The 27693-nt window shown below is 43.0% G+C and overlaps 1 protein-coding gene across 1 annotated transcript in view; it reads left to right on the top strand.

The window, feature by feature from the left end:
• Galphas (G protein alpha s subunit) overlaps positions 1–27092 on the top strand; it is a 39410-nt gene extending 12318 nt beyond the window's left edge. The window contains exons 3-10 of the mRNA XM_076440908.1: positions 90–144; positions 3014–3133; positions 11821–11918; positions 22217–22271; positions 22347–22420; positions 23830–24009; positions 24148–24352; positions 25164–27092. Coding sequence (XP_076297023.1) covers positions 90–144; positions 3014–3133; positions 11821–11918; positions 22217–22271; positions 22347–22420; positions 23830–24009; positions 24148–24352; positions 25164–25310 — 934 coding nt within the window. The 3' untranslated portion in view covers positions 25311–27092. The remainder of the gene's footprint in view (positions 1–89; positions 145–3013; positions 3134–11820; positions 11919–22216; positions 22272–22346; positions 22421–23829; positions 24010–24147; positions 24353–25163) is intronic.
• Positions 27093–27693: the final 601 nt, after the last annotated feature.

Here is a 27693-nt window from a genome sequence, read left to right as displayed (position 1 = left end):
AATTATATTCTAATGTGTTGTACTACATATTCTGATGTTGATTTTGCATTGCGATGTATACTAATCTGCTCTCTCTTATTGTTGCGCAGGGAGAAGCGGCAAAAAATCGAAGACATCAAGAAGAACATCAGGGACGCGATACTGGTGAGAATCATTATTCTCTAATGATTATTTATCAGATTGAAGAAATTGAATTCTGGCACATGGAGCTAGGGAATTTAAAATGAGCGTAGGCGGAACATCGTACGATCTTTCTTCACGAAGTTATGCGAGTTGAAAGACCCCCAATTTTGTGGAGTAGTCTAGCAAGAAGATCACCAAGATTTACCAAGGCAAAAATAATAGAATAATTTATTTGCTCGATTATAGAAAATGTTTTTCACGGTTGATTTGTCAAAGAAGGCAACAAGAGATCCCCGAATCGGCAAAATCGGTTGCCATCTTGTCCGAGAATACCGGGCGATATTTAACGAAATGCGCTGAATAATTCACGCAACGGTGTACCGGCGCAAACTGGATATTTTCGGATCGAGTCATTTATCGCTGAATCAATACCAGGGCTTTTCTTCCTCGCGGATGTTCTCTTTCGAACTCGATCAAATCTTCGCCGACTTCAGGGTAACGCATCATTCTTGTTTATCGGCTGCTGTGAATAATAGACCGAGCTCGAATATCCGCGGTCTAACTTCGATTAGAGTGTCGGCTCGTTAATTTTGCTAACAGAGTGTTGTATAGGAGGTGCTTGAAGTTTTCGTGACTCAGCTGTTGATCCATCGCTTCATTCCAATTTTTATTCAAACATATTGTGCACATCTTGGATGTAGTTTTATGTACCAATCCTCTGTAAATTCTGGTCAGAAATTTGTAAAATTAAGGATTTTATAGCCAATTTTATGAAATGATGGAAGAGGAAATTTTTTATTAAAAAATTTGTTATATACGTTTCAAAGTACGCACTTTCATCTATTAGTTCAATAAATTTCGTTGAGAAATTTGCAAAATTAAGGATTTGACTGTCAGTTGTATAAGAAGGTGGTCCACACTACCGGTCAGGAGGGTGGATTGTGAGCTTTAGTAATTTTTCGGTGCAGGAAAAAATTTTTCATTCAAAAATTGTTATATACGTTTTCAAGTACGCACTTTCATCTATTAGTTCAATAAATTTCGTTGAGAAATTTGCAAAATTAAGGATTTGACTGTCAGTTGTATAAGAAGGTGGTCCACACTACCGGTCAGGAGGGTGGATTGTGAGCTTTAGTAATTTTTCGGTGCAGGAAAAAATTTTTCATTCAAAAATTGTTATATACGTTTTCAAGTACGCACTTTCATCTATTAGTTCAATAAATTTCGTTGAGAAATTCGCAAAATTAAGGATTTGACAGTCACTTGTATAAGAGGGAGGCCACACTATAAGTCAAAAGGGTGGATTGTGAGCTTTAGTAATTTTTCGGGGCAGGAAAAAATTTTTCATTCAAAAATTGTTATATACGTTTTAAAGTACGCACTTACATCTATTAGTTCAGTAAGTCTCGTTAAGAAATCTGTAAAATTAACGATGTGGCATCCACTTTCGTGTCGTCACCTGTAGACTTGGAATATGATGTACTCTCAACAAGCGCATAAAAATTTGCACAGGACTCGGCAGTCCGTTCAAGGGCAGTTGGTCAGTGACTGATTAATATTCTGGAGTGTGGGTCTTCTTTTAAGCAGAAAACCGCGTCGCTTTCGTTTCTCGGAGCTGTTTCATCGTCGATTCAGCTCGATCCCATCGCTAGCCGTGAGAAGCGTGCAAACGTCTGTCTCGTCGGCCGTAAACGGCCGTAAACTCTCGGGACGAGACGAGTCGAGACGAATCGAGTCGAGACGAGACGAGACGACGAGCGTGCCGTCATCAATTTGTCGTTCGAGGCCGCGTTTAGATACGCGTATCGTGCGTAACCTTGTCGATCGCTTCCGTATGCCGGCCGAACATAATGGACAAGTTTCCACCGTGACGCCCCGGGATTACGAATGCGACATTACCGGAACGATCAACAAATAAATTTCGATGATTATTGCCAGCCGCCGTGTGCCGGTAATCGTCTTACCATTAACCACATTATGAAAAACGCGATCCTAGTCGCGTGACGAGTCGCTTCTGCTTTGCGTTGTCGACTGATCCAGATACAAGAGCCTCGAGTCTGATCTTTTTAGGATATTCTTATCATGCTTGTACATCTCCACTATGTACATCGCAGAGTATACAGAGTCATCTATTAATCCTATAAATTTTCTTAAAAGATCTGTAAAATTAATGTCTCGGCAGCGAATTTATCGAGCAGTGCTGTAGCATCAATCAGGAAGATGAAAAATGAATTTTCGAAATTTTTTGTGGAGAGGAAAACTGTTTTTATTAAAAATCGACTAAGTACATCTCAAAGTATACACCTCCATCTATTGGTCCTGTGAATTTGGTCAAGAAATCTGTAAAATTATAGATTTGCCAGCCATTTTTATGAGATGATGCTTCCTGCCATCAAGCACGATGCTCCAAAGTGAGCTGTGACAATTTTCCCAGGGAGGAACAATTTTTTTATCGAAAAACTGTTATATGCATCTCAAAGTATACACCTCCGTCTATTAGTCCTGTGAATTTGGTCAAGAAATCTGTAAAATTATAGATTTGCCAGCCATTTTTATGAGATGATGCTTCCTGCCATCAAGCACGATGTTCCAAAGTGAGCTGTGACAATTTTCCCAGCCAGGAAACATTTTTTCAATGCAAAACTATGATACACACCTCAAAGTGCGCACTTTCCTCTATTAGTCGTGTAAGTTTGGTTAGGAAGTCTGTAAAATTTGAGATTTCGCCGCAATTTTTCCAAGACTGACCTATTTCTCTCGATGCTTTAACTGCGCAGCCTAGAGCTAGCTATAGCAAGATGAAAAATAATTGAAAAATCATAGGTGGGAGAGTTAGGCAAGAGTACGGAGAGATGGAGGGTCCGGTCTAATAATTTTCTCTCTTTTCCAGACGATAACCAGCGCGATGAACACGCTAACACCACCCGTCGCTTTGGAGGACCCGGCGAATCAGAGCAGAGTCGACTATGTCCTGGATGTCTCGTCCTCCCCAGACTTCGATTATCCCCCGGTGAGTCAGCCCGACTATTTGTTCCGCGTGCTGTGCTCCATCTTTCCCTGAGCCTCTCTCTAACACGATGAAAAATGCGTCCACGCTATCGGTCTCTCTTCCTCTCTCTCTCTCACGAGTGTCTCTACTCAATGAAACCGTACCGGAGAGCGACTCGATGCGAGAGAGGCCCGTTTAGACGACAATGGAGGCCAATTTCGACGGATCAATTTCTTTGTTTTACGCCGTTCCTAATCCATCACGGCATTCCTTCGACGCTCCTGTGCGGTCTCGTATTTAAAACCGCGGACACTTGTTCTACGGTCTTGGGCCCTTTACGCTTGATTGGCTGGCGCCATTGTGAACAATTTTTGGAAATGCTGAGTAATTGGATCCGTGGTCTTCCGACCATTTTCTTGGTCCCATTGTTTCGTTCGGTTTAATCCTAATTTTTAATCCGTGTTGTTGTATGCGTCAAACCTTGTAATCGAATTTTACACTTCTTGCCATAGTCCAATCTTGCTGAAATTTTGTCTACGCACTTGCTTCCGATGACTATAAAAGTAGAAAATAAAGTATATATAAAAAGAACTTTTTAAAAACCACGCTTATATTAAAATGCACTAACGATGAGAAAATAATTTTTTTCCTGGTTCTCCATAAAATACCGAATCCAGTTAGAGTTTTAAGCAATCAGTTCAAAATTTCTTCTATCATAAAATTGGTGTCGGAATAGATAGAAAAATAGAAATTTAAATAAAATGATGACATTAGTGGCTATAAAAATAAAAGCGTGGAGCGCTAAACTGTATTGACGTAATCTTCGTGGGCGCTCCACGCTTTTATTTATAGCCACTAATGTCATGATTTTATTTAAATTTATGTTATATGTTTCTATGTATTCCGACACTAATTTTATAACAGAATAAATTTTGAACTAATTCCTTAAAATTTTGGGGAAAAATATTATTAATCATTTAGCTGGATTCGATATTTTTTTGAAGAACCAGGAAAAAAATTATTTTCTCCTTTTTAGCGCATTTTAATATAAGCGTGGTTTTCGAAAAGTTTTTTTACATATCTTTGATTTTAAAATAAAAATTGTCTTTCTATGTCTATGCAATTTTTAATTTCTGTAGGCAAATTTTAAGAAAGTGCGAACGAATAAAATCTAATTTTCAGTGGTAGCACCCTTTGTAGATCTGAAATAGATAAAAATCGTATTAAATTCTGTGCAATTTTATATTTTAGCATTTTTTGAAAATTTTTCGAAGCCATAAATGCATAAAGATCCGCAGTCTAGTTATTCTAAGCATTCTGTTAGTCATAAATGCGTAAAGTTCGCAGATTAGAGATGGAACGATTTTCACGCTAATTGAGAGACGATTTAACACAGATTTTTCCTCAATTGTGCAGGTTCTCGCGGGCACCGTGCGAAACGAGAATTTGCTCGCCGTAGAATGCCTCGTTTACAATGTTTACACAGCAATCGCACATGTTGGCGCGATATACGCTGTCTCGGCTATGATGTGCTGCGCCATTCCTCGCGCGTGTTCGCGCACGCGATCGGTGTTCTCCTCTCGGGGAGAGGAAAAGAGAGAGAAAGAGAAACTCGTTCGGTGGAAACTGTGCCGCCTGGTAAATCGTATCCAGCATTCGCTTTGTTTCGGAATCGTAAAATATATCTTAAGAACACACACCGCCTAATAAAGAGTCGTTAATTACCGGGATGTGGTGAAAGGAGGACGACGATTTCAGTGAATTCAATTGTTCGCTGCTGGAGGATCGATTCTGATCAATTCTGATCAATTCTGATCGTTTCTGATCGATTCCGATCGATTCTGATCGTTTCTGATTGTTTTCGTTATTCAAATTGGGCGACGAGCTTCTCGAGGTCTGAGTGATTCTCTTAGGCTCCGCCCACACAGCACCGCTATTCGCCAGCCAATGGAAAACAGTCTGTGTTCTTCACTTCAAAGTAGATCTCAAAGATTCAAAGCCAAGGAAATATCTTTGTTTTGTTAGCGACGATATTTTGTAAATTACAATATTTCTATCCCCACCATCGAAAGGCACGCCCCTTTGGCTCCACCCTATGATCCGACACGCCCATTTGGCTCCGCCCGATGATCCGACACGCCCCCAAAGTGCAATCCGCATTAGAATCTCGTGAAATCGTTCTCTCGAAATTTCTTTGATGAAACAAACCGAGACGGATTGGCTTCCGGGCGAACGTACCGAACAAAGAGCGCGTCTTCGAAGGAAATCGTTCTCGTCAGGAATCATCATCGGCGCTGGACGGAGACTTTCTCATTCCCGGCACACCTGTCCACGCTCGCATCTGTGTTCCAGATTATTTTTAGGATTACTCTAGCTCCCGCGTTAGACATCCACCGATCGGAATCCGTCCGCGAGGAAAACAGAGAGTCGAACAACGAACCGCTTTTATTTCGCGGGAAGATGAAGAGCATCGTGGTTGACGGCCGAGTGTCGTTGACATCTCTCATACTCGTGTTACCTTGTTACGTAAGCGTGCGGAATTCGGCGGGAAAGCTGTGTGCGTGTGTGTGTGTGTGTGTGAATCGTTGCAGAAGGGAGAAGATCAGCGAGAAGATCTTTAAGGGATAAATCGTGCTGGTGAGTTCAGCGCACGTCCCGGAGAGGCGCGGCTGAATTGTTGCCCTGAATACAAAACGGCTAAACGAGTTAAATAACGCGTAACGCGACCAAGAGAGAGGAGAGAGAGAGAGAGGAAGAGAGAGAACCCCCCCGCCGAGACGAGCTGTGGTCGAGCCGAGTCGAGCTGAGCTCTCTGAGCCTCGTGTCGTAATATTTTAATGGCACACACGTACTCCCCTGTCGCCCCTAACTAGTTTCGCTCGCGGAGCGATTCTTCGTGCCCGGTTATGAAATTACGTTTCTCCGCGGAAACGCCGCGGAGTGCCGAGAAACCAGCGGTTTGTCGATCGAGCCGCGTGAACGCGGATCCCTCTTTGCCATTTTTTACCGCGCATGGTTGCTCTACATCGCTCGCTGCCACTATTATCAATTTTTTCGGGACGGAACAATTTTTTTTATCGAAAAACTGTTATATGCATATTAAAGTGTACACTTTCGTCTATTAGTACTGTAAATTTTGTTAGGATATCTGTCAAATTAAAGATTTGGCAGCGCATTTTATAAGACAAGGTGCCCTGCCAATTCTTGGAACGGTAAAAAACAGCTTTCATCATTTTTTCGGGACGGAAACATTTTTTCATCGAAAAACTGTTATATACATCTTAAAGAGTACACTTTCGTCTATTAGTCCTGTAAATTTTATTATCATATCTGTCAAATTAAAGATTTGGCAACGCATTTTATAAGACGAGGTGTCCTGCCATTTCTTCGAACGGTAAAAATGGCTTTTATCAATTTCGTCAGGACGGAAGAATTTTTTCATCGAGTAACTTTTACATGCATATCAAAGTGTACACTTTCATCTATTAATCCTGCAAATTTTATTAGGAAATCTGTAAAATTAAAAATTTGACAGTGCATTTCATAATTCGAGGTGCCCTGTCATTTTACAAAATGGTAAAAAAATGGATTTTATCAATTTATCGAGACGGAAAAATGTTTTCATCGAAAAACTGTTATGTACATCTCAAAGTGTACACCTTCATCTATTAGGCCTGTAAATTTTGTTAGGAAATCTGCAAAATTAAATATTTGACAGTGAATTTCATAATACGAGGTACCCTGTCATTTTTCAGAACGGTAAAAAATGGTTTTCATCAATTTTTCCTGCGTAGAAAAAATTATTTATCGGAAAATTATTATACACATCTTGAAGTATGTCCTTTCATCTACCAGTGCCGTAAATTTCATTAATAAATCTGGAAAATTGAAGTTTTCACAGAGACTTAAGTACTTACCGTGGCATCAGTCAGTACGGAAAGTGAGCTTTGGTAATTTTTTCGAGAGTCGAGTAGCAAGACAGACAATACGAGAGTAGAAGGACGTTTATCACCCAATTAACAACGTCCCCGAGACAGAGGGAGGGTGGTAACGATCTCGTTGAATAAGAAAAAGCTCCGTAGCTAGAATCGTGCTCGAATGACTCCGCTTTGTGCCAGTGTGTCCCCTTAATTGAAGAAAAGCGCGAGCTTCGGATGTTAACGAGGCATTGGCATTTCCCGTCGCGGAATAACGATTTCTCCGGTTGCCAAAAGGTGCATCCGTGATTTCGTGAGCGACTCGCGAAAGCGGGACCAGCGTTTCGGTGTAGCGACGCGGCTCGTCTCGAAATAAAGTCGTCGCGACAAAATAATCCGCGTGTTTTGCGTCATTCACTGGCAGTGAACGCCACGGTGCCGCTTAACCGCGTGCTCTGTGTACGTGCCTTTAGATATGGACCTGTTGGATACAAGCTGCCACAGAAAATGTTCAATATCTCGGGAAAATGAACTCTTAACCACTTTCTTAAAACGGCACTAATTTTTATCAAAAAATTATTATACACGTCTTAAAGAACGTACTTTTATCTGTCAATCCTGTAAATTTCGTTGGGAAATCTGTAAAATTTAACATATGACAACAAATTTCATGAGACGATGTTTTGCAGCAACTTTTTTTTATCGAAAATTATTATATACGTCCCCAAAGTGTATATTTTAATTGTGTAAATTTTGTTAAAATGATCTCGAAGAAGGTTCTCAGAAATCGAAATTTTCTGTGAACAATTTTCCCGTGAATCTGGATCTAAAAATGATGCGTTCTTTGATCGGCGAAGTTTAAAAAAAGCCATCGAAGGTCGCAGCAGTGTTACAATCGACCACGCGTCCGCTTGTGTTGTAATTTGAAGAATTCCGGAAGTGTAATCGCGATCGTTATCGGAATTGGAGTAATCAGCGATTCTCAGGACACCGTGTACACGCGAATTATCACGATGACCCGTTGTTTGTTGCACGCGGTTCTGCTTGACAGTCGTCCGTAGCGACGCGACCGAATTAATTGAATCGAAACGCTCGAACGTGTGTCGGCTGGCGAACAAAATTTATGCGTCTTACCGTTCGAGCTCTCAGTTTTCCTCGTGCACATGCATTGGATAACGCGGTTCGCACTTTAGCCCCGTTCGAACAACGCTTTATATTCTTATTGCCCTCGAGACCCTGTTCCCGTAATCATTTTCGAAAAAAGAAGCCTGCCCGGCGCGTTGGCCAATTTTTAAATTATTAAATTAATTTATACAAAGCTGAAGCGAAAGCTTTTTCATTCCTTCATTTAGCTCTTGTATGACGTCTCTACGTTTCTAAGTATTGAAACAATCCTGTAGAAAATTATCTGTATAAAAATTAAAGATGGTAAGGAGAGCACTTTTCAAAAAATTGTGGTACTGTAAAAAATCAATTTCTCAGGCTGAAAATTTTTATACGCACTCCTCAAACTTCTATCCAAATGTGGTAAAAATTTAAAAAATCTGCGTCCAGCTATTTCGATACTAAAAATTCTGAAAGATGCTCATCTTTTACCCTTTCCTATTTACCTCTAAAGAAAAATTTTTAAAAATCAACAAACAAATATGTATTTTAATACTGTAAAAAATCAATTTCTCAGGCTGAAAATTTTTATACACGCTCTTCAAACTTCAATCCAAATGTGGTAAAAATTTAAAAAATCTGCGTCCAGCTATTTCGATACTAAAAATTCTGAAAGATGCTCATCTTTTACCCTTTCCTATTTACCTCTAAAGAAAAATTTTTAAAAATCAACAAACAAATATGTATTTTGATACTGTAAGAAATAAATTTCTCAGGCTGAACATTTTTATACGCGCTCTTCAGACTTCAATCCAAATGTGGTAAAAATTAAAAAAATCTGCGTCCAGCTATTTCGATACTAAAAATTCTGAAAGATGTTCATCTTTTATTCTTTTTTACTTCGCTCATTCCCGTGTTCGGAGGAGGTACCTCGAAAGAAAAATTTTAAAAAAATCAATAAACAAACCTGGCGGTGATCCCCAGCATCGGTATTCATCCGAAAGGTCCAGCAAGGGTTAAGGTTTGGTTTTGGATCGATAGAGCCACCCGTCGCGTCCGGCAATTACCGAAATCGTAAAAGTGCTCTCGCGATTCTAGCGTTGATGTGTGTTCGTTTCGCCGGTATATTTGCATGCCGCAGTAAACGTCCCGTAAAACGTCCAGGAACGTGGCGTTGTAAATTCGAGAATGCTCGTAAGAACATTGTAAACGGTCTCGTCGTCGGGCTTGTCGGTGGCCCTGGGAAACGAGCTATGATTTTTCGAAACACGAACATCCCTGTGGATCATTCTCGGCAGGAAGGAAGCTTGAACTCTTTTTTTTTTAACGGTGGCCACGTGCAGTTTATCACTAGACAACATTTTCTGCATTTTTTTCGCATGATTCTGTAACCGAATAAAAATGTATTATAATTTCGATAAGCTGATGATAATTTATCTTTCTGCTGTTTGATGGTTTACCTATCGCTGTGGCTGGCTGTCTATCGCTTCGGGTTTCTGCATATCCGAGGTTGTCGAGCAGACGGAAGTTTATTTTGAGTGTCCGCGGCCGTATTCGAGGCTTTCATCGCGTTTCATAGCGTTCAGACTCGCGATTGCACGCAGCATTAGGAAATTAGCGGATCGAGACCGGGAAATCGTTGGTGATTTCGTTTGGGAACGAATCTCTGCCAGTGACAATCGTTTACGCCACCCTACGGAGCGTGAAGAACAGATTAGCCGTCTAATTCCTAAGCGCAAGCTTCCATGGCAGCCAATTCTCTGCTTGTTTGCCATTTAATTAAGCACGGTTCGAGTTTCATCATGTTTTGATTCTATTAAAAATTCAGATGGATTAAGGGTGGTTTGTTAGCGAGAAGGGTTTGTTTGTAAACGACGCTGTGACGAGCTTGAATATAAAATAAATCACTATTTCGAGAGCGACGTCCGTGGCGCGTTTACGGATTGGCGCGGATCTCCGGTCGTTAATTATCCGAAAAAACCCGATTCTGACGAAACTGGTGATTTTGGCTCCGCTCTCTGTGCCGTGACAACGAGGCTTTACGCGTCACGATTTCGGAAAAACCGCGGAAACACGTGTGTGCGACGAAAATATTTTTAATGCCATTCAGAAATAAAATATTTTAAAAATAGTTGAACAATCCGTTTAACATGGAGTGCCACACTATCAGTTAGGAGGGTAGAAAGTCAGGTTTACCAATTTATTCTGGCGAGGAAAAATTTTTTATCAAAAATTCACTATGTACATTTCAAAGTATGCACTTTCGTCTATTAGTCCTGTAAATTTGGTTAAGAAATCTCCAGAATTAAAGATTTGGCTGCCACTTTTCTGAGAAGGAGTGCCAAACGGTGTCGGAAGGATGGAAAATGAGGTTTACCAATTTATTCTGGCGAGGAAAAATTTTTTATCAAGAATTCACTATGTACATTTCAAAGTATGCACTTTCGTCTATTAGTCCTGTAAATTTGGTTAAGAAATCTGCAGAATTAAAGATTTGGCTGCCACTTTTGTAGGATGCAGTGTCAAAGTGTGTCAGAAGGGTGCAAAGTGAGGTTTACCAATTTATTCAGGGGAGGAAAAATTTTTTATCAAAAATTCACTATGTACATTTCAAAGTATGCACTTTCGTCTATTAGTCCTGTAAATTTGGTTAAGAAATCTGCAGAATTAAAGATTTGGCTGCCACTTTTGTAAGAGAAAGTGCCACAGTATCAGTTAGGAGGGTAGAAAGTGAGGTTTAACAATTTATTCTGGGGAGGAACAATTTTTTTATTAAAAACTCACTATATACATCTTAAAGTACACACTTTCATCTGATAATCCTGTAAAATTGGTTAAGAAATCTGTAGAATTAAATATTTGGCTGCCACTTTTATGAGATGGAGTGCCAAACTATGTCAGGAGGGTGGAAAATCGAAAAATTATTTTATTAAAAATCCGCTATGTACATCGGAAAATATACACTGTGATCCATTAGTAACAGTTGGAAATTTGTCAAGGGGACCGTGAACCACCCTCTCCTCTCTTTAACTCTCTCTTTGTGTCCAGGCTTCTCCCGCAGTTTCGTTTTCGAGAGCGAAACTGCAAAATTAATTGCATCGTTGTTGTTCGATGGTTCGGGCCAGTACCGATCGGCCGCACTTCCGGGAACTTCCACCAAGGGATTTTTGTTCAGAGAGAGCGAGAGAGAGAAGGAGGAAAGCAATAGTAGTCGAACTCGAGGCAAATTGAACCAACTTTCGCGACTCGCGAAGTCACGAAGCAACTCGAAACTTTTCAGCCGCTCGATGCGAGCCGACAACAGTGTAGCCCTCCGGCGAGAGAGATGGGTCCGATGGACCCACCAACAAAATTGTTATTCCTTTCGATTCAACTTTCCAGGATTCTCCTAACTGCTTGCAGACATTTCTTCCATTCTGCTCCGCGAGGTCGAGCGACTGACTTCGTGAAAGAAATGCAGCCAGTCTTCTGCAAAAATTGCAATTTGGTATTTTCGAAGAAGAGTTTGTGGAAATCTAGTTTCACTAGTTTCATAATGTCTTTTCTTCCACTCAATTTTACTGAAAATTGTTTCCCAATGATGGGAAATAATTCTGACAAAGTTTCTATATTTATTGTTCCAGTAATTTTCACTTGTAATTAGACAAACGATTGACTAACAAGATTGTGGCTCTTTTCTGTCCGCAGGAGTTCTACGAGATCGTCGAAACCCTTTGGAAGGACCGGGGCGTCCAGCAGAGCTTCGAGAGGAGTAACGAGTACCAACTAATCGACTGCGCCAAATAGTGAGTGTCATTTTCGACTATCTTTCTATTTCCACTCGGGGAAACCAGCGTAAAAACTGTGAAACACATTTATCTCGTTTACTGAACATTGTAGGGTAGTTTCACCCTCTGAAAAATCCCAAATTACTATTCCCCGTCCCAGAATCTGCGGAGATTCATATAACAGATCGGGTAGTATTGCTTGTTAGACTGTTTTCATGCTTCTGTGCTTCAAGGGTAGTTGCACAGGGGGATAGTATCGCTGGAAAATCGCTTGCAAAGAGCGTCGCGACGACGGCGGCGCTTTCGCGGTGCCATTATCGTCGCGTAAACGCGTTATCGTCCGTGCTTCTTATCGTGATCGTGATATCAGTAGCCCGAGGGGGGCAGATTAGAATAGCCGCGCGCTGCGAGCTAGCCGGGAGGAGCATCTAGCACGGTGTCGCGCCAGGTAATATAATTTCACCCTCTTATTTTTATCAGGAGATCCGCGTCAACGTCTGTCCCGTTGCTTTCACATTGCGATATTCTTCGGGGAACACTTCGCGTTCTTATAATTTACAACCCCTATCAGACACGGAGGTCCACGATGCCAATTACTCTCCAATTTTTATCCAAACACATTTCATTAAACTCCTCAGTACGGTTCACATACTCTAATCTCCAAATCTGGAACAAGATAGTATAGTACAATTCGCAATTCAGTATAGTACAATTTCTAATCCCATTTTCTACCACTTTTTTTTTTGTAGTTTAAAAAGTAAATCATTACAAATCGCACAATTTCTGATATTAAAATATATGTGGAATGATCTAACGTAGTACAATTTCTAATCTTCAAACCAGGAACAACGTAATATAATTCGCAATTCAGTAAAGTACAATTTTCTCGGTAAAGCATCCAGCAGGGGTGCCCCTGAGCGGCTGCAACCCTCGTACACGTGTGCATATCCTAGCCCGTTGCCTAGCGAAGGGGTACAGGCACGTGTAAGAGGGTTGCAGTCAGTCAGGAGTGCTCGTAACAGGTAGTTATCGAGCAACCAATCGCGAACGCGCTCTCCCCTCCACTCGAGCGTTTCCACTCACCCTGTAAACGGCACTAAATGATAAAAGTAATGTGTACGAAGACTGCGTGTTGGGTTGAAAAATTCTTTGGGGTTCTACCCAGGGTTTCGGAGTCGGTAGACAAAATTCTTAACCTCCAACTCCGACTCCGACTCTGCAAATTGAAAAAATATGTACTCAAAATAATCAAGAGTTGCAATAAAACTGAATAAATGTTATGCGTCGCATTTAAAAAGAAATAATTGATCGAGAAGGGACTTAATATCCTGATAAGAAACGCTGCACTGTACATTATACCATTATAATGACGTAATTTTATTTGTTTTTCAATATTTAACTATGTTCCACCAATCCGACCATCTTGAAACTTTTTTTATACGTTAGATAAGCAACAGAACATTGTTCTTGAATTTTTTGGAAGTGGTCACTCGAAGGGTTGCTTGCAATTCCCACCCCTAAAATATTAAATGATTTTTTTCTACCCTTAATAATTTGATCACGATGGTGAAAAAAATGTATGATATGACGGAGGTAAGTTCGAGTATTTTCGTGTTTTTTTTTTAATCCGAATATCTTAATTAACAACCGAGAAAAAAAATGATACAGTTAAGGGTATTTACCCTCATATCATCCTTATACGAAGGGTTAACGACTTAAAATTTTAGGGGGTTATCTTTCAACCTGAAACCATTGTTTTCCGCACAATATCAATAAAATTGTGGGTGGGGCCGCTGGACCAATCTTAGTCTGCTAGGCCCTTTCATACTATTGAAAAGAATGCATTGATATTCATCGAAGTAAAAAAATTACAATAACACGCGTGTTATTGAAGTAACTACTTTTTTTCTCAGTGTACCATAACTTTAACTGTTTCTCCTCTACATAGTGCCGAGGATCGAATTATTAGCAAGCTATTTATGTATACATAAGTCTATTAATGATTTATAAACAAAAACAGCCACAGTTGGAGTTGCAGTTGGAGTCTATATATTTTTTTCCGACTCTGACTCCGACTCCAGAAGCCGATTGTATAGCTTTTTCTTACTCCGGCTCCGACTCCAGAGATCAGCAATTACTCCCAAACTCCGACTCCACGACTCCGACTCCGAAGCCCGTCCTAGAAACAGAGCTTGAATCTGATGCGTAACGCTGAGACATGAATGAGTCCTGAACACGGTCCGCAACACCTTCGCGGTTCTGCGACTTCGGGAGCGTTCCCGTGACCGCGTTACACCGTGACAGTTACACCGTTACATCCGTGTGTATTCATGGGCCTGTGACACCGATTTAATGCCAATGAAGACAATGCTTTAACGAGGTAATCGCTTTAATAGGGGCCACTCTCGTGTGGTTCGCCCAGGGGTTCTCGGCCAGTCTTGCATATACTTTTTCCTTTTACACGATTCTCGAACACCGTCGCATTCACACACACACACACACACACACACACATTTGCTTTCGCGTGCAGCATGGTTATTTTTAGCAACAACCAGCAAATTATCGTTCGTTTTCCTTGTGTGAACAGCTGGACCGGTCTCATGAAGCGTTTCGCGTCCACGCGAATCGAGATCTTCGGTGTTGATCGCTAATTTTCTTCTACTTCCCTACGGTGTACAATTTTCTACAGACCGTTCTCGTGGAAATAGAACCGGCACGAAGAGATTTCGGAAATCCGTTGGTTGTCGATGATTATAACGCTCGGCTATTTCTTGGATGCCGGTGTAAAAGCCTGTGGGTCGAGGATGCTGCGGCTCGAAAATATCGGACGAAAACGTTCGATTCTTCCGAGCCTTGCCTGTCGGACGTGGTCCCCCTTTCACGAGCTAACCGGCCGGGCTTGCTCGTCAACTTTAGAACAGCCCCGGGAACCCGATAAATTTCTATAAATCAGCGAAAAACTGAACCTCCGGGGCCGAGCCGCGCGGCTCGTCCCGGTCCAGCAGGTCGCTTGAAACACGTGTGTGTCCCTTTGAGGAATTACATAGACGTGGCACAGGTTGTTGCACTGGATATCGTGGGCAAACGGGCGTGAATCTACAGTGTAAACGCGAAACTTATCCGCTACGCCAACAGACCGCCGAGCATGTGACTTCGTTTGCCGTCCATCAATTCGTCAAACAGTTTAATTAGACGACGAGACCTCGAGAGCACTCTATCCCCCTCTCTCTCTCTCTCTCTCACTCTCTTTCGGTTTACTTAGCATTCGGCCGCAACCTTGCACGTATCGCTGTACACATCTTCCTGTACGATCAACCTGCCATTACACCGTCGAAGAATTAGAACCGGCTCGCTCGACGGACGATCGTTCTTTCTCTGGATGAATGAACTTAATCGGACACCCGGTATTTTTAGAATACTATTTCGTTTCGCGCCGGCTTTCCGAACCTTCCGCCCCTTCGTTTTCACTCGACGAGTTTCTTTCCGAGGAACGAAACCCTGAAACGAATCGGGAACCAACGGGTCCCGAGCTGAATGAACTTAATCACCTGTCGCCGATCGTACATTTTTAGAATACTATTCCGTTTCGACGACTTTTCAAACTCTCCTCCTCCTCCTCCTCCTCTTCGTCGTCTTCTTCTCCGTTGTCGGCGTTCCTTCGTTGGGGTGGAGCGAGCTGAATGAACTGATCAGCGGGATAGGCAGGGGTTGCCTTGGAGACGTGAGCTTGACTCGGGGAAGTCGGGGGCCAAGGGACCACACCTACAAAAATATTGTGTGGAGCATTTACGAGGATCTTCAAAGCTATCGTAGGCTTGGGTAATTCAAATTTGTCTGCGGGACAGAGGGGATGTCGGAAGTAGTAGCAGGGTAGCCACGCCTCCTCAGGATAGACCACACCCCCTTAAGATTGGCCACACCTTGTTGAATCTTCACGAAGGAAGAACGAGACTTTGCAGAACTAGATTTTTAAGGAAAAGGTTCAGATTGATCGTAGACAAAGATTGTCCTGATCTTGTTAAAAGTGTGAGCAATGAAGCCACGCCTACTCGACAGGGAGCAGGAGTATCCAACCCTAGAATTTTTAGAAAAATTATAAGATCACGAACAAGAATCATTTTCTATCTGGCGCTGTCTGGCCTCCATAAAAATTATGAACAACACAGCCACGCCTCCCCAGTGCAGACCACGCCCACCACCCAGACAGCACGTGCTTTCGCAGCTAGGTTTTTCAAAATAGTGACTCGATAGTGTATAAAGAACAACTTGTACAGGGTGTAAAATCGAAGACAAAGAAGTGCCAGGTAAAATAGTGATCAAAGCGTTAAAAGGGGAAGATTCGGGTTCGATTACTGGCCGATCGAGCGGCTCCTTTTTCCCCTGCGAAACTACAGTTTTTCCCTGGCGTCGATGTTTTCTAGGGAAAAATGTTGGAGATAGCGGGTCGCGCCTCGGTTAACTGCACCTGGCCGAGGCTCGCTTGAATTTTTCAGGCTCTCTTTCTCTCTCCCCTTTTTTCTGTTTTCCCTCGATTCTCTCGGCCGTCCTCTCTTGTGCAGCGAGGAAACCGTTCGATGGAAATAGCGCATCGTATTTTTAGGGAGCACCGGTTCCGATATATAACGGAGAGGCGTTCGCGTGCGGCGGGTTAGAGGGACGCGCGCGAGATCGTTGTAATTTCGCCGGGCTGTTTGCTAAACATGCTTTTCACCGGCAGAAAATACGTGGGATCTCTCTTTTCTTCTTTCTTCATGTTTCGAGAGAAAAGAAAGAAAATTGCCGGGAGAAAACGGTCCGCGAAACAGATTCTTGCCGAAATCGCGAGTCTTGTTGAACGCGCGAGCCGCGCGCGTTTCAGTATCGCGAGATAAAAGGAATATGGGCCAACAAACAGCCGGCCCGAAATATCTCGAATTTGAGTCACTGTGCGCGCCGCGAATAAATATTTGTTCGACAAGAATACGGGAGGGCGATACAACAACGGGCCCGATTATCGATTGTTGGCTCAGTCGGAGTCATTTCTTCGGCGAACAATCCTCTTCGGTCTGGTTCGCGCGATCACATTCTCCCCCGTGATTGCGAACGTTTTTCATCCTGCCGACCCGAGGATTCAATCTGCTCCTAAACATAGGCCACGCCTACTTTATGCTCTACTTTACGCTCTACTTTACTTGTTCAGAGCAAGACGTCTTGAAGATTTATAGCGAATATTAAATTTAGATCATTAGGATAAATCTGTAGGACACTGTCTCTGCTGCGGAAAAATTGGGAGCCACGAAGCTACGCCTCCTAAAGCCACACCTTCTCGAACCCCCCAAAAATTGAACACGGCCTTTCAAGAATAGATTTTTAAAAAATACAGCCTTATAAAATATGAGAGCACTGAAGCCACGCCTCCTTAGGACTGGCCACACCTTCTCGAACCCCCCAAAAATTGAACACGGCCTTTCAAGAATAGATTTTTAAAACATACAGCCTTATAAAATATGAGAGCACTGAAGCCACGCCTCCTTAGGACTGACCACACCTCCTCGAACTCCTACAGGATTTTCTACATCTAGATTTTTAGAGAATACAGGGTGTACATTATTTATAGAATAAGTTTGCCTCTTGGAGCACTTTCTCAGCTCTGTAAAAATTGCGAGCATCGAAGCCACGCCTCCTCAGACTCCAAAAGCGTTATAAACTCCACCCTTAATTTCATGAAATCAATTCCGCTGCGAGAGGATCGGTTTAGAGCACATCTAAAAGTTTTCCCCACTCAAAGAGATCCTCCTGCGATCTCCTCCTAATATCAAAGTCCCCAAACAATGGATCTGCTGGACAATTCGATTCTCGGCTTATGCAATCGACAGTCCGTCGATTCGCTTTGACCTCGTTCGTACTCCGCGGACGGTCCCTGTCGAACGGAAGCTTTAAACGATCGTAACCCTTGATATCAAAATCGAGTCAGAGAAAAAAAAAAGAGAAACGAAGTGGTTGTGCTCCGAACGGTGGTAGCAATAACGGACTCGACTAAGAGAGAGAGAGAGAGAGAGAGAGAGAGAGAGAGAGAGAGAGAGAGAGAGCTCGTAAATTCCACGGCAGTTAACGCGCTTGCTAGCTGCCGCTGCGTTTTAACGAGGGAATTAATTGTTCGGACGCGTGTCGGCGATCAGGACAATAAACGGTTAATGGTTTCGGGCAGCGCGACACACCTAGACGGTTTCCGTTAGGTAGCACACACCCTATTCGCTCGATGTAACGTTGTTACAATCCAAAGAGAGAGAGAGAGAGAGAGAGAGAGAGAGAGAGGGAGGCCTACCAAGGTCGCGCGGACGTTACATGCCGCGATAACGAGAAAATCGTTCTGCTGTCGCCACTGGGTCACGACCTCCTTCCTCTTTCAATTCTCCGGAGGTCGATAACCTCATTTCTGTCTGAGCGCGCCAATTTCGTGACCTACCTTCTCCGCGAGAGCCTACACACACACACACACACAAGTACGTACGCGCTCGTGTCCTTTATATGGCGGGTGTCCTCCGGCATCGAGCGAAAATCAATCTCGCCGATTCGCGGTTTCGCAAATTTACTCGAGCCGCCCACCAATTTCGACGACTCCTTACCCGACGACCCTTTCGGGGTAGGCGAGCTTAATTGTCGGCTTGCGGTTCGGACCTCCTTCCTAACTGCTGGAATCTCTGTTGTACAAAGCCTTTCCCTCGAAAGCACTGTCTTGCCAAAGGATCGATGTGCATCCTCGGCTCTAGCTGGATCTAGATGATCTCGGGTACTTCTGGTTGCAGATATCTCTAACTAGCCTCGTTTAGCTCCCGTTAGTTATTCTAATCAACCCCTTCGATTTATTTTTCGTTTACAATTTACTTGGGGGTGAAGGCGAATTCGTATTTTATTCTCCAATGGATGAACAGTGAGAATCAAATGAAATTGCATTTTAATGAAAGGGAAATTTATCCTCTGCACTCGGATGTATTTCAACTCGTAAATTAAACATTTCTTCCGACCTAGAAGTATTTCATTCTATATGATTTTGATTCTTTTTATAGATATGAAATTGATACAATACCTCACACGATACTTAAATGTTCAGTAATTGATTAGATATCAACATATTTAGTAATGTAATGTCTTGCTCACCACTCCGCATATATTTAACAGATTCTATTCGAACGACACCAGTCTCGTTCGTTGTTATATTGTTGCAGAAAGGGTTGATTGAAACGGCTCTAGGAACCCTGTAAGAATACACCGACAGATACGGTAGCCAGACTCCAACCATCCCCGTACACCGCCAGTTATCTCTCGTTAGCCCTATCCAGCCTGAGCTACCTACCCCTAACCACCCCAATCTCGCTCCACATCAAACACTTTACCGCAGAGCACATTCAACGGCAAAATGGAGGCCGCGTGGACCCAAACCTCGCTAACTGCCGAACAAATAAGGGCTCGAACCTCGCGTTCGATCGTAAAATTATTAACCCTTCGCAATGTAATGTCAATGATACTTTCAATGGCGCCTTAGGGCTGAGAGAGAACCATTATAACTTACTAGATCGGGGATTTTGTGGAATTTAAAACAGAAAGATTAAGATAATTTTAAGATTTATTATTATTAACCGTAAAATTTATTATTAACCATTATAATTTACTAGATTGGGGATTTTGTGGAATTTAAAACGGAAAGATTAAGATACTTTTAAGATTTATTATTATTATACCACAAAATTTATTATTAACCATTATAATTTACTAGATTGGGGATTTTGTGCAATTTAAAACAGAAAGATTAAGATAATTTTAAGATTTATTATTATTATACCACAAAATTTATTATCAACCATTATAATTTACTAGATTGGGGATTTTGTGCTATTTAAAACAGAAAGAATAAGATAATTTTAAGATTTATTATTATTATACCACAAAATTTATTATTAACCATTATAATTTACTAGATTGGGGATTTTGTGCAATTTAAAACGGAAAGATTAAGATAATTTAAAAATTTATTATTATTAACCATAAAATTTGTTATTAACCATTATAATTTACAAGATTGGGGATTTTGTGGAATTTAAAACAGAAAGATTAAGATAATTTTAAAATATTGATACATTATACCCCCAACTGATCAAAATTATTATTTCAAGAAGGAAACTTCTATCATAGAAAATTGTTATTGTTATTTAATTAAATTGTTAATTCCTAAACAGAGACCGATCATATGAGCATCTGTAGATCTTAGAAAAATCTGTAGATCCGCGATCTCGCGTGGAACGATCGTTCCCGGGTCGAAACCCCATACCGGCGACCGGTTGTCTGTAAATATATTACCGCCGTCAACCGACTGTGGAAGGCCTGAGCAACGGCACCGGTGTCAAAGCGATGAGAGCGAGAGAGGAGAGAAGAGAGAAGAGAAGAGAGAGCCCGACCGACCCACCCCTGCCCAGGGGGTTGGTTCTCGTCGCACCTATACACAACAAACCAACCCCCTGGTATACGGGCTTGCTCGCTCGCTCTCGCAAACATACCTGCACAGAGAGAGAGCGAGAGAGGAGAGAAAGAGAGAGAGGAGGGCTGTACAGAGAGTCTGTACGTACGATTGATGGCGAGCAACGGTGGCAGTGACCCATGACCCGGATTGGAAACTGGGTGCCAGAGAGGCATACCCGGCGAGGCCGAGAGGGCGAGAGTTGGGGTTAGGATAGGACACCGACGGGAGATCGATTTTCCCTCTTGGTGCTCTCTATCCACCCTAGACACCGACCTGGGAGGGTCTTTCGCTCCCGGAGAGGTAGAGAGGGTGAGGCCTGAGCGAGAGGAAAATAGAGGATCTCGATCTTCCTCTTCAATCGTCTCTCTTCCTCCTTTTTCTAAGGTCTTTCGCCCCCAAAGAGGAAACGAGAGGCAGAGGGTGAGGCCTGAGCGAGAGGGACATAGAGGATCTCGCTTTTCCTTTTTTTTCTAGGGTGTTTCGCTCCCAAAGAGGAAAAGAGAGGCAGAGGGTGAGGCCTGAGCGAGAGGGACATAGAGGATCTCGCTCTTCCTCCCTTTTCTAGGGTCTTTCGCTCCCAAAGAGGAAAAGAGAGGCAGAGGGCGAGGCCTGAGCGAGAGGAAAACACGGAGACTCGCTCTTCTGTCGTCTCTCTCCATTCGCAAGGGTTTTTTCTGGGGCCTTTTGCTCCCAGAGAGAGAGAGACAGAGGGTCAAGCCTGAAGCAAGAGGAAAACAGAAAGTTCATCCTCCTCTTGCACAACGGTCTTCCTAGGGTCTTTCCCTTCGAGAGAGTGAGACACGAGAGGCCAAAGTGTGAAGCAAGAGGAAAATAGAGGATCTCTCTCTTCCTCTTCTTCTCCCCTCGCCCTCCCACCGCTCTCTCCGTTCGTTTGCCCTCACAGAGAACCATCCCCCGACTCACCCAACCACTTCCGCCCTCCAACGTGTGTGTTATCGTACCGGTTTCGCGATGCCAGCCACCAAGGAGATATCCTGCAGCTCTCTTCCCTTCCTGGACCAAGCACTCCGAGAACCCCGGTCTCCCCAGGGATCACCGACTATTAGATCCCCCCCCACCCCGCTGCTTCTCCCCATCCCCCGAACTTTGAATTTTAACCGAACTAACCTGGACGAAATAGAACAAACCTGCTGGCAGAGGGTTGATCAGTTTCACGCCGCAGTCGACATTTCTTGAACATCTTTCTGATGCCGAATTTAGCAAACATTTTCGGTTTTGTAATTTGCAAGCGTTCGTGCAAAAATAGGTGATATCGTGGATTAGTAGATCGTGGATTTTATAACAGAAATGGTTTGGTGCGATGCAAAGCAGGAGAAAAATTAGGATAATCGAAGAATAAAAATATTGCCGACGTCTTAAAATTATCCATGAACTATGTCTGACTCCCATTTGTTGCAATTGATGCAGAAAATATTCCATAAAAATCCGCAGTCCAATGATGGGAGAATGTTAAAGAGGAAATTTTTAATTAATTTATAAATTGTTAAATTTATTATAGAATTTCAGAGGAATTTTAAAATTATAATATAAATTAGTAAATTTGTTATAATTTAATGAAAAAAATTGAAATAAGTATAAATTAGTCAATTTGTTATAAAATTTAAAATTTGGGATACATTTTAAATTGTAATATAAATTAGTAGATTTATTGTATAATTTAAAAGAAGGAATTAGAATTATGATATAAATGAGTAAATTTATATAAAATTTAAAATTGAGAGGGAAAATGTTGAGAAAACAATTCTGAAAAGTTCTGATCGAACGAACACGAATTAACGCTGTCTTTTCTCTGTTGTTTCAGTTTCCTAGATAAGGTAGCGATTGTTAAACAACCGGATTACACCCCCACGGAGCAGGTAAGCATCCCCATAGCACTGATCAATTTGTCTAGGTGTGTTTCACTGTTATTGACTCGTGTGTATCTGTTGCAGGACATCCTGAGGTGTCGTGTCCTCACGTCCGGTATCTTCGAGACGCGGTTTCAAGTCGACAAAGTAAACTTTCAGTAAGTCCCCGTGTGCGTCTCTCCGCCGATAGCTCTCTCTCGTCGCTTTCCAGCGTCGTCTAACTATATATAGCCGACGTATTACAGTAACATCGGCCGACGATAAATATAACGCGAAGCAGCGACGCGCGTCTCATCCCCGGCCTGTGTCCTACGGTTCTCTTCTCTCTATGCGTGTTTTTCTGTATATATGTGTGTGTGTACGTACGTAACGTACGTTGTACACGAGTGTATGTACGTTTGGTTGATGTGTAAGGGTGGGGAGTGTCTCCGTGTGTGTATTAACAGTAACACACAACGGGCGACTTAGGTGAACACGCCTGTGTGCATGCACAGCGAAATCCGTTAGCCGCGTTAACGCCTCCGCAACTTTATTATATTTCCCCCTTTTTTTTCCGTCCGCTCGACGGACTCGGATTCTCCGCTCCACATTGTCCTCGCAGCAACGTTTTTCTATTGGCAGAAATTATCGAATCGATTCTAGCACTCGCTGCCCCACGAACCGGGGTCGAACGGGCCCTGCAGTCTTTTTATCCTCGGCGAGAAATATAGAGAAAGAGAGAGAGAGAGAGGTGCTTGAAACGCTCCGAAAATAACTGTTTTATAAGTCGATTGCGCGGAAGCCGAACGAAAATTTATTAATACTTTTCATTCCAATCCTCTGCACTCGGAGATTCTTCTCGTATTTGTTTGCGTAGTTTAGTATGAAGTGTCCGATTTGGTCAATGTAAAAATTGCGAGGCATGGGAACTTATTCAGTTGTAAGAAACTACGCCCAAACATTTTTGCCATAAATATATTAAGGGTAGGGTTGCCAGAAAGGTTTTATCCAAATATATAGAAGAAGTAGTGAAAATGATATATGTGATAGACTCAAAATATAGGAGTTCAAGTAAAAGAGGTACACAGCACGTTTTAAACTTTATTTAAATATGATATAGGAGATCAAGTTCAAATATAGAAGACTCATATCAAATATAGAAGATCTAGCAACCCTAATTAAGAGTGAGTTGTTGGTTTATGATTGAAGTTCCTGTTCCTGTCGAAAGATCTATTAACACTAGAACTGCCGAGTACTAAACGCAGTTGGCATACGTTGCCTTATAATAATAACAACAAAATTGCAGTTATTCAATAGAGAAGTTCGCTAGCACAATATTCATAATTTTTATATTTCTAAAAGAACAAATCAGGAGCAAGAGATTTCGACTCATCCGGTAGTTCTAGTGTTAAAAAGGTTATGGAACAATCGCCGATGGGGTAACGCGTCAAAATCAGACGTTTCGTATGCAACAACATTAAGTTATTATTTATACCGTATTTATCGATTCGGCCGATGTGCGGCTCACGTGCGAACACCGTGACGGGTCCGTGGATCGAAGGCGAAATGATCGTATCGATGATTGCAGTATGTTCGACGTCGGTGGCCAGAGGGACGAGAGGAGAAAGTGGATACAGTGCTTCAACGACGTAACGGCAATCATATTCGTAACGGCGTGCAGTAGTTATAACATGGTACTCAGGGAGGACCCGACGAAGCTCCGACTCAGAGAGAGTCTCGATCTCTTCAAAAGCATTTGGAACAATCGGTACGATAACATAAATCTCCGTTTTCAACTCTTTTGCTATGACCAGCTAGTAGCAAAAAGGGTTGAACGTTGTTCACTATCTATCATAGAAATGTGTAAAAGTCCCTGTGTTTGACCAGTGTCTCGTTTCTGTTGTAGGTGGCTCCGCACAATTTCCGTAATCTTATTTTTAAACAAACAGGATCTATTAGCGGAGAAGGTAAAAGCAGGCAAGCACAAATTAGCGGACTATTTCCCAGAGTTCTCGCGGTATCAGACGCCGGACGAACCCGGCGTGCCCGCGGACACCACGGAACCTCCTGACGTCATAAGGGCCAAGTACTTCATTAGGGACGAGTTTCTGGTAAGCGAGACAATAGGATCGGTACACCTGCAAACTTGTTTTGCATGAACGACGCCACTATTGTTCGGCCACGTCAACACAATCCCCTTAGAAGTCTCGTACACCTAGAAAGAATTTCATTCAAAAATTCTCAGCTGCCCGAAACAATTCTGTGAACACACCGGAGCTAGAATAATTAGTCAAAATCAAATTCAGAAGGGAAAGAATCCAACCATACTCTAAGACAGGCCTGGGCAACGCTGGCTCGCGGAGCAGATGTTGCTGCTACTCCTCTGTCGGAGTGCACGTGGTGGGGATACTGTCCTACCGAGCAAGAGAAGGAGAGAAGCAGCCGCATCTGTTCCGCGAACCAGTGTCGCCCAGGCCTGCTCTAAGAAGTTCTCTGCTGTCCAAAACAACCCCCACAACACACCAGAGCTAGAGTAATCGGTCAACATCAAACTCAAAAGGGAAAGAACCGCAGCGAGTTACTTTCTCCATTACGAATTACACTTCTAACCGTACTTTAAGAAATTCTCTGCTACCCAACACAACACACCAGAGCTAGAGTAATCGGTCAAGATCAAACTCAAAAGGGAAAGGACCGCAGCGAGTTACTTTCTCCATTACAAATTAAGAAATTCTCTGTTACCCAAAGCAACCCACCACGACTCACAACACACCGGGCCTAGAATAATTGATCAAAACTAAAAGAAAAAGAACCGCAGCAGGACAATAGCGAATAAACGAAGCCGGTTAGCGGGTCGATCATCGTTGCGCCATCGGAGAGGGACGTTTAACCTTATCCTGGTGGTCTGTTTGTTTTTTCCAGCGTATAAGCACGGCGAGCGGGGACGGCAAGCACTATTGTTATCCGCACTTCACATGCGCCGTCGACACGGAGAACATCAAGCGGGTGTTCAACGATTGCCGGGACATCATCCAGCGTATGCACTTGCGCCAGTACGAGCTCTTGTGACTTCGTTCCTGCGGACGTGTCCTGTCAGCAGCGGTTCGCGCCACCGGAGTCACGATAACGCTCGGTCTCGAGCCGATCATGCGAGTCGAGCGGCTCGTGCAGTGGGCGATCTGAAAAACGCGTTGTCGCGTGGTTCGCGACGGGTCGCGTCGGACCCGGTCCGGTACCGGTCCGGGTACCGATCGATATGGATCCGTGTTGGAGAGGATCGCGAGACGACGCGCGACGCGATCGACGAACGACTACTATTGACAGCAACGACGACGACGACGACGACAAAGACGACGTGAAGACAGAGACGATGACAAACACGCAGAAAACTAACCGTCGATCTTCGCTCTTCCTCGACGGAACGGTGACCCGAGGAGGGAACGTTGATGAGGGTCTCCCGAGGTTCCAGGGGGGGTACATCTGTCTCGCTTGCGGAGAACAGCGTCTCTTTTTGCACAGAACCGCTTTACTAACGTCATTGGTGTACAAGCAAACGCCCCTCAAAGCATTCTACTATCGTTACCGATCGTCTACGACAGACAACATCTTCTTCTTTTCTCCCATCCCATACCACACCCTCCCCCCACTTTCCTTCTTTCCGTTAAATCGCTGATCGACTGACTCTCCCGTTTCAGGCTCGGCGAGAGTGTGCCGAAAGGGAACAAGCGCGTTCGCAGTCTTCTCTTCTCTTTGTACCGTCGTCGTTCTCATTGGCTGTAGCGTGACGGTACGGAGGGAAGCACGGCTGGTACGCACCGCGCGCGATACGGTGTACAATGTTCGTCGCTGAGAAACACGTGCAATTTTACCGATTACCTCGTTAATTTTATTTTTCTTACGCATCAATTCGTTGATAAGAGTGCAAACGAATGGATGGTGCGCTATCGAGTAACGCACCGGCTCTGTTCCCTCGGTGTCTGGCACACTCGTCGACGCGGTCTCTTCTTTTCGATTGTCGTATTCGGGTTGTAGGCGTTAAGAGCGTTTCCTGAAGACTTAGGCAATTTTCCCCCTCGATGAAAAGTCCCCTCTTTGAACGTTTCTTCTGATTTCTCTCCTTTTTTCTTTGCAATTCTTTTCTGTTTCAATTTTTGTACTCGGTTCTTCGAATCTCTATGATTTCTACCCCGAGTAAACCGAGAAACAACTGTCCCATATTGTCCCGTACTGTCTCCTCCTCCTCCCTCCCCAAAATCGCCATTTTTTGATTACGATCTCTCTCCGTGTATTTCCGCGAACGAATTAATTTCCCTCGACTTCCGAATCTCGACTTTTAAATCGCATTGGCCCGACCCGTAGGAGTCTCAGCCGCACCTTTTTACAAGAAGAGTATTTTGTGAGATTTTACAGTATTTCGAAGAGCGTTTTAATTATATAACTATGTATCAAATATGTACAGGGTGACCGTCCACAGATTCATGTTTTTATGTGCGTTTCCCGATGGATCGAGATTCCTCTCACTTTTACGATTATCGTTTTTACCGATTCTTCTTCTTCTTCTTCGTTTCTTTTTTCCATTTTTCGAGAATACGTTCGAACTCGTGTACTTAGAGGCACACACACACGCATCTAAACGGACACACTATCGCATATTACAGAACCACAAACAGAACAACAACAAACAAGCAAACACACACTGTCGTCGTAGGATAATGTTTACGTATGTAAATCCTGTGCAAGAGATGTGCCACGTTGAAAGAGAGAAAGAAAGGAAGAGAAAATCTGCGTGTGCACGTGTGAATGTATCTATGTATGCCTGTGTGTGTGAAAGAGAGAGAGAGAGAGAGAGAGAGAGGGAGAGGAAAAGAAAAAAAAATACTAGAAGAGAGTAACAAAAATTCGTTTTACACGTACACTTTTTGACTAGCGTTTAGGCTCCAAACTTTACAATCAAAGTATGTCAATGTAAATGTTATAAAACATACAGAGGTATAATATGTTGCTTATTTATTCGACTTCGTAATGTAAAGTATCCCGCGTCTCTCGTTTATTCCGAACGAATGCTTTCGTGTCCCGGGGGAGTATATACATAACTATATAAAAATAATGAACGACACAACTACGACACGATCGAAAAAACGAAATTCGTGTACAAAAATCTCGGAGGCAGAGGGCTGACGAAGGGCGCGCGGAAGAAAATAATCCCTCGGACTCGCGCGCGCGCGCCACCGTGTCTGTGCAATTCGATTCATTCACGACGACGCCGTTTGGACACCCTGTATATCGCAAATTCCACCATCGAGTTTCCCCATTGAATATTCAGACGCGATCGTGTACACGCTCGTCGCTTTCTTTCGACCGTTTCCGGTACGCACGCCGAGAGAAAGAGGCGATCTTCGAACCCCATAAGACGTTCCACCCCCGTGGGGCGGGATCCACAGGGTTCGAATCG

Source organism: Lasioglossum baleicum, chromosome 16, assembly GCF_051020765.1.
Source record: "Lasioglossum baleicum chromosome 16, iyLasBale1, whole genome shotgun sequence".
Lineage (NCBI taxonomy): Eukaryota > Metazoa > Arthropoda > Insecta > Hymenoptera > Halictidae > Lasioglossum > Lasioglossum baleicum.
This window is presented reverse-complemented; position numbering and strand designations above follow the sequence as displayed.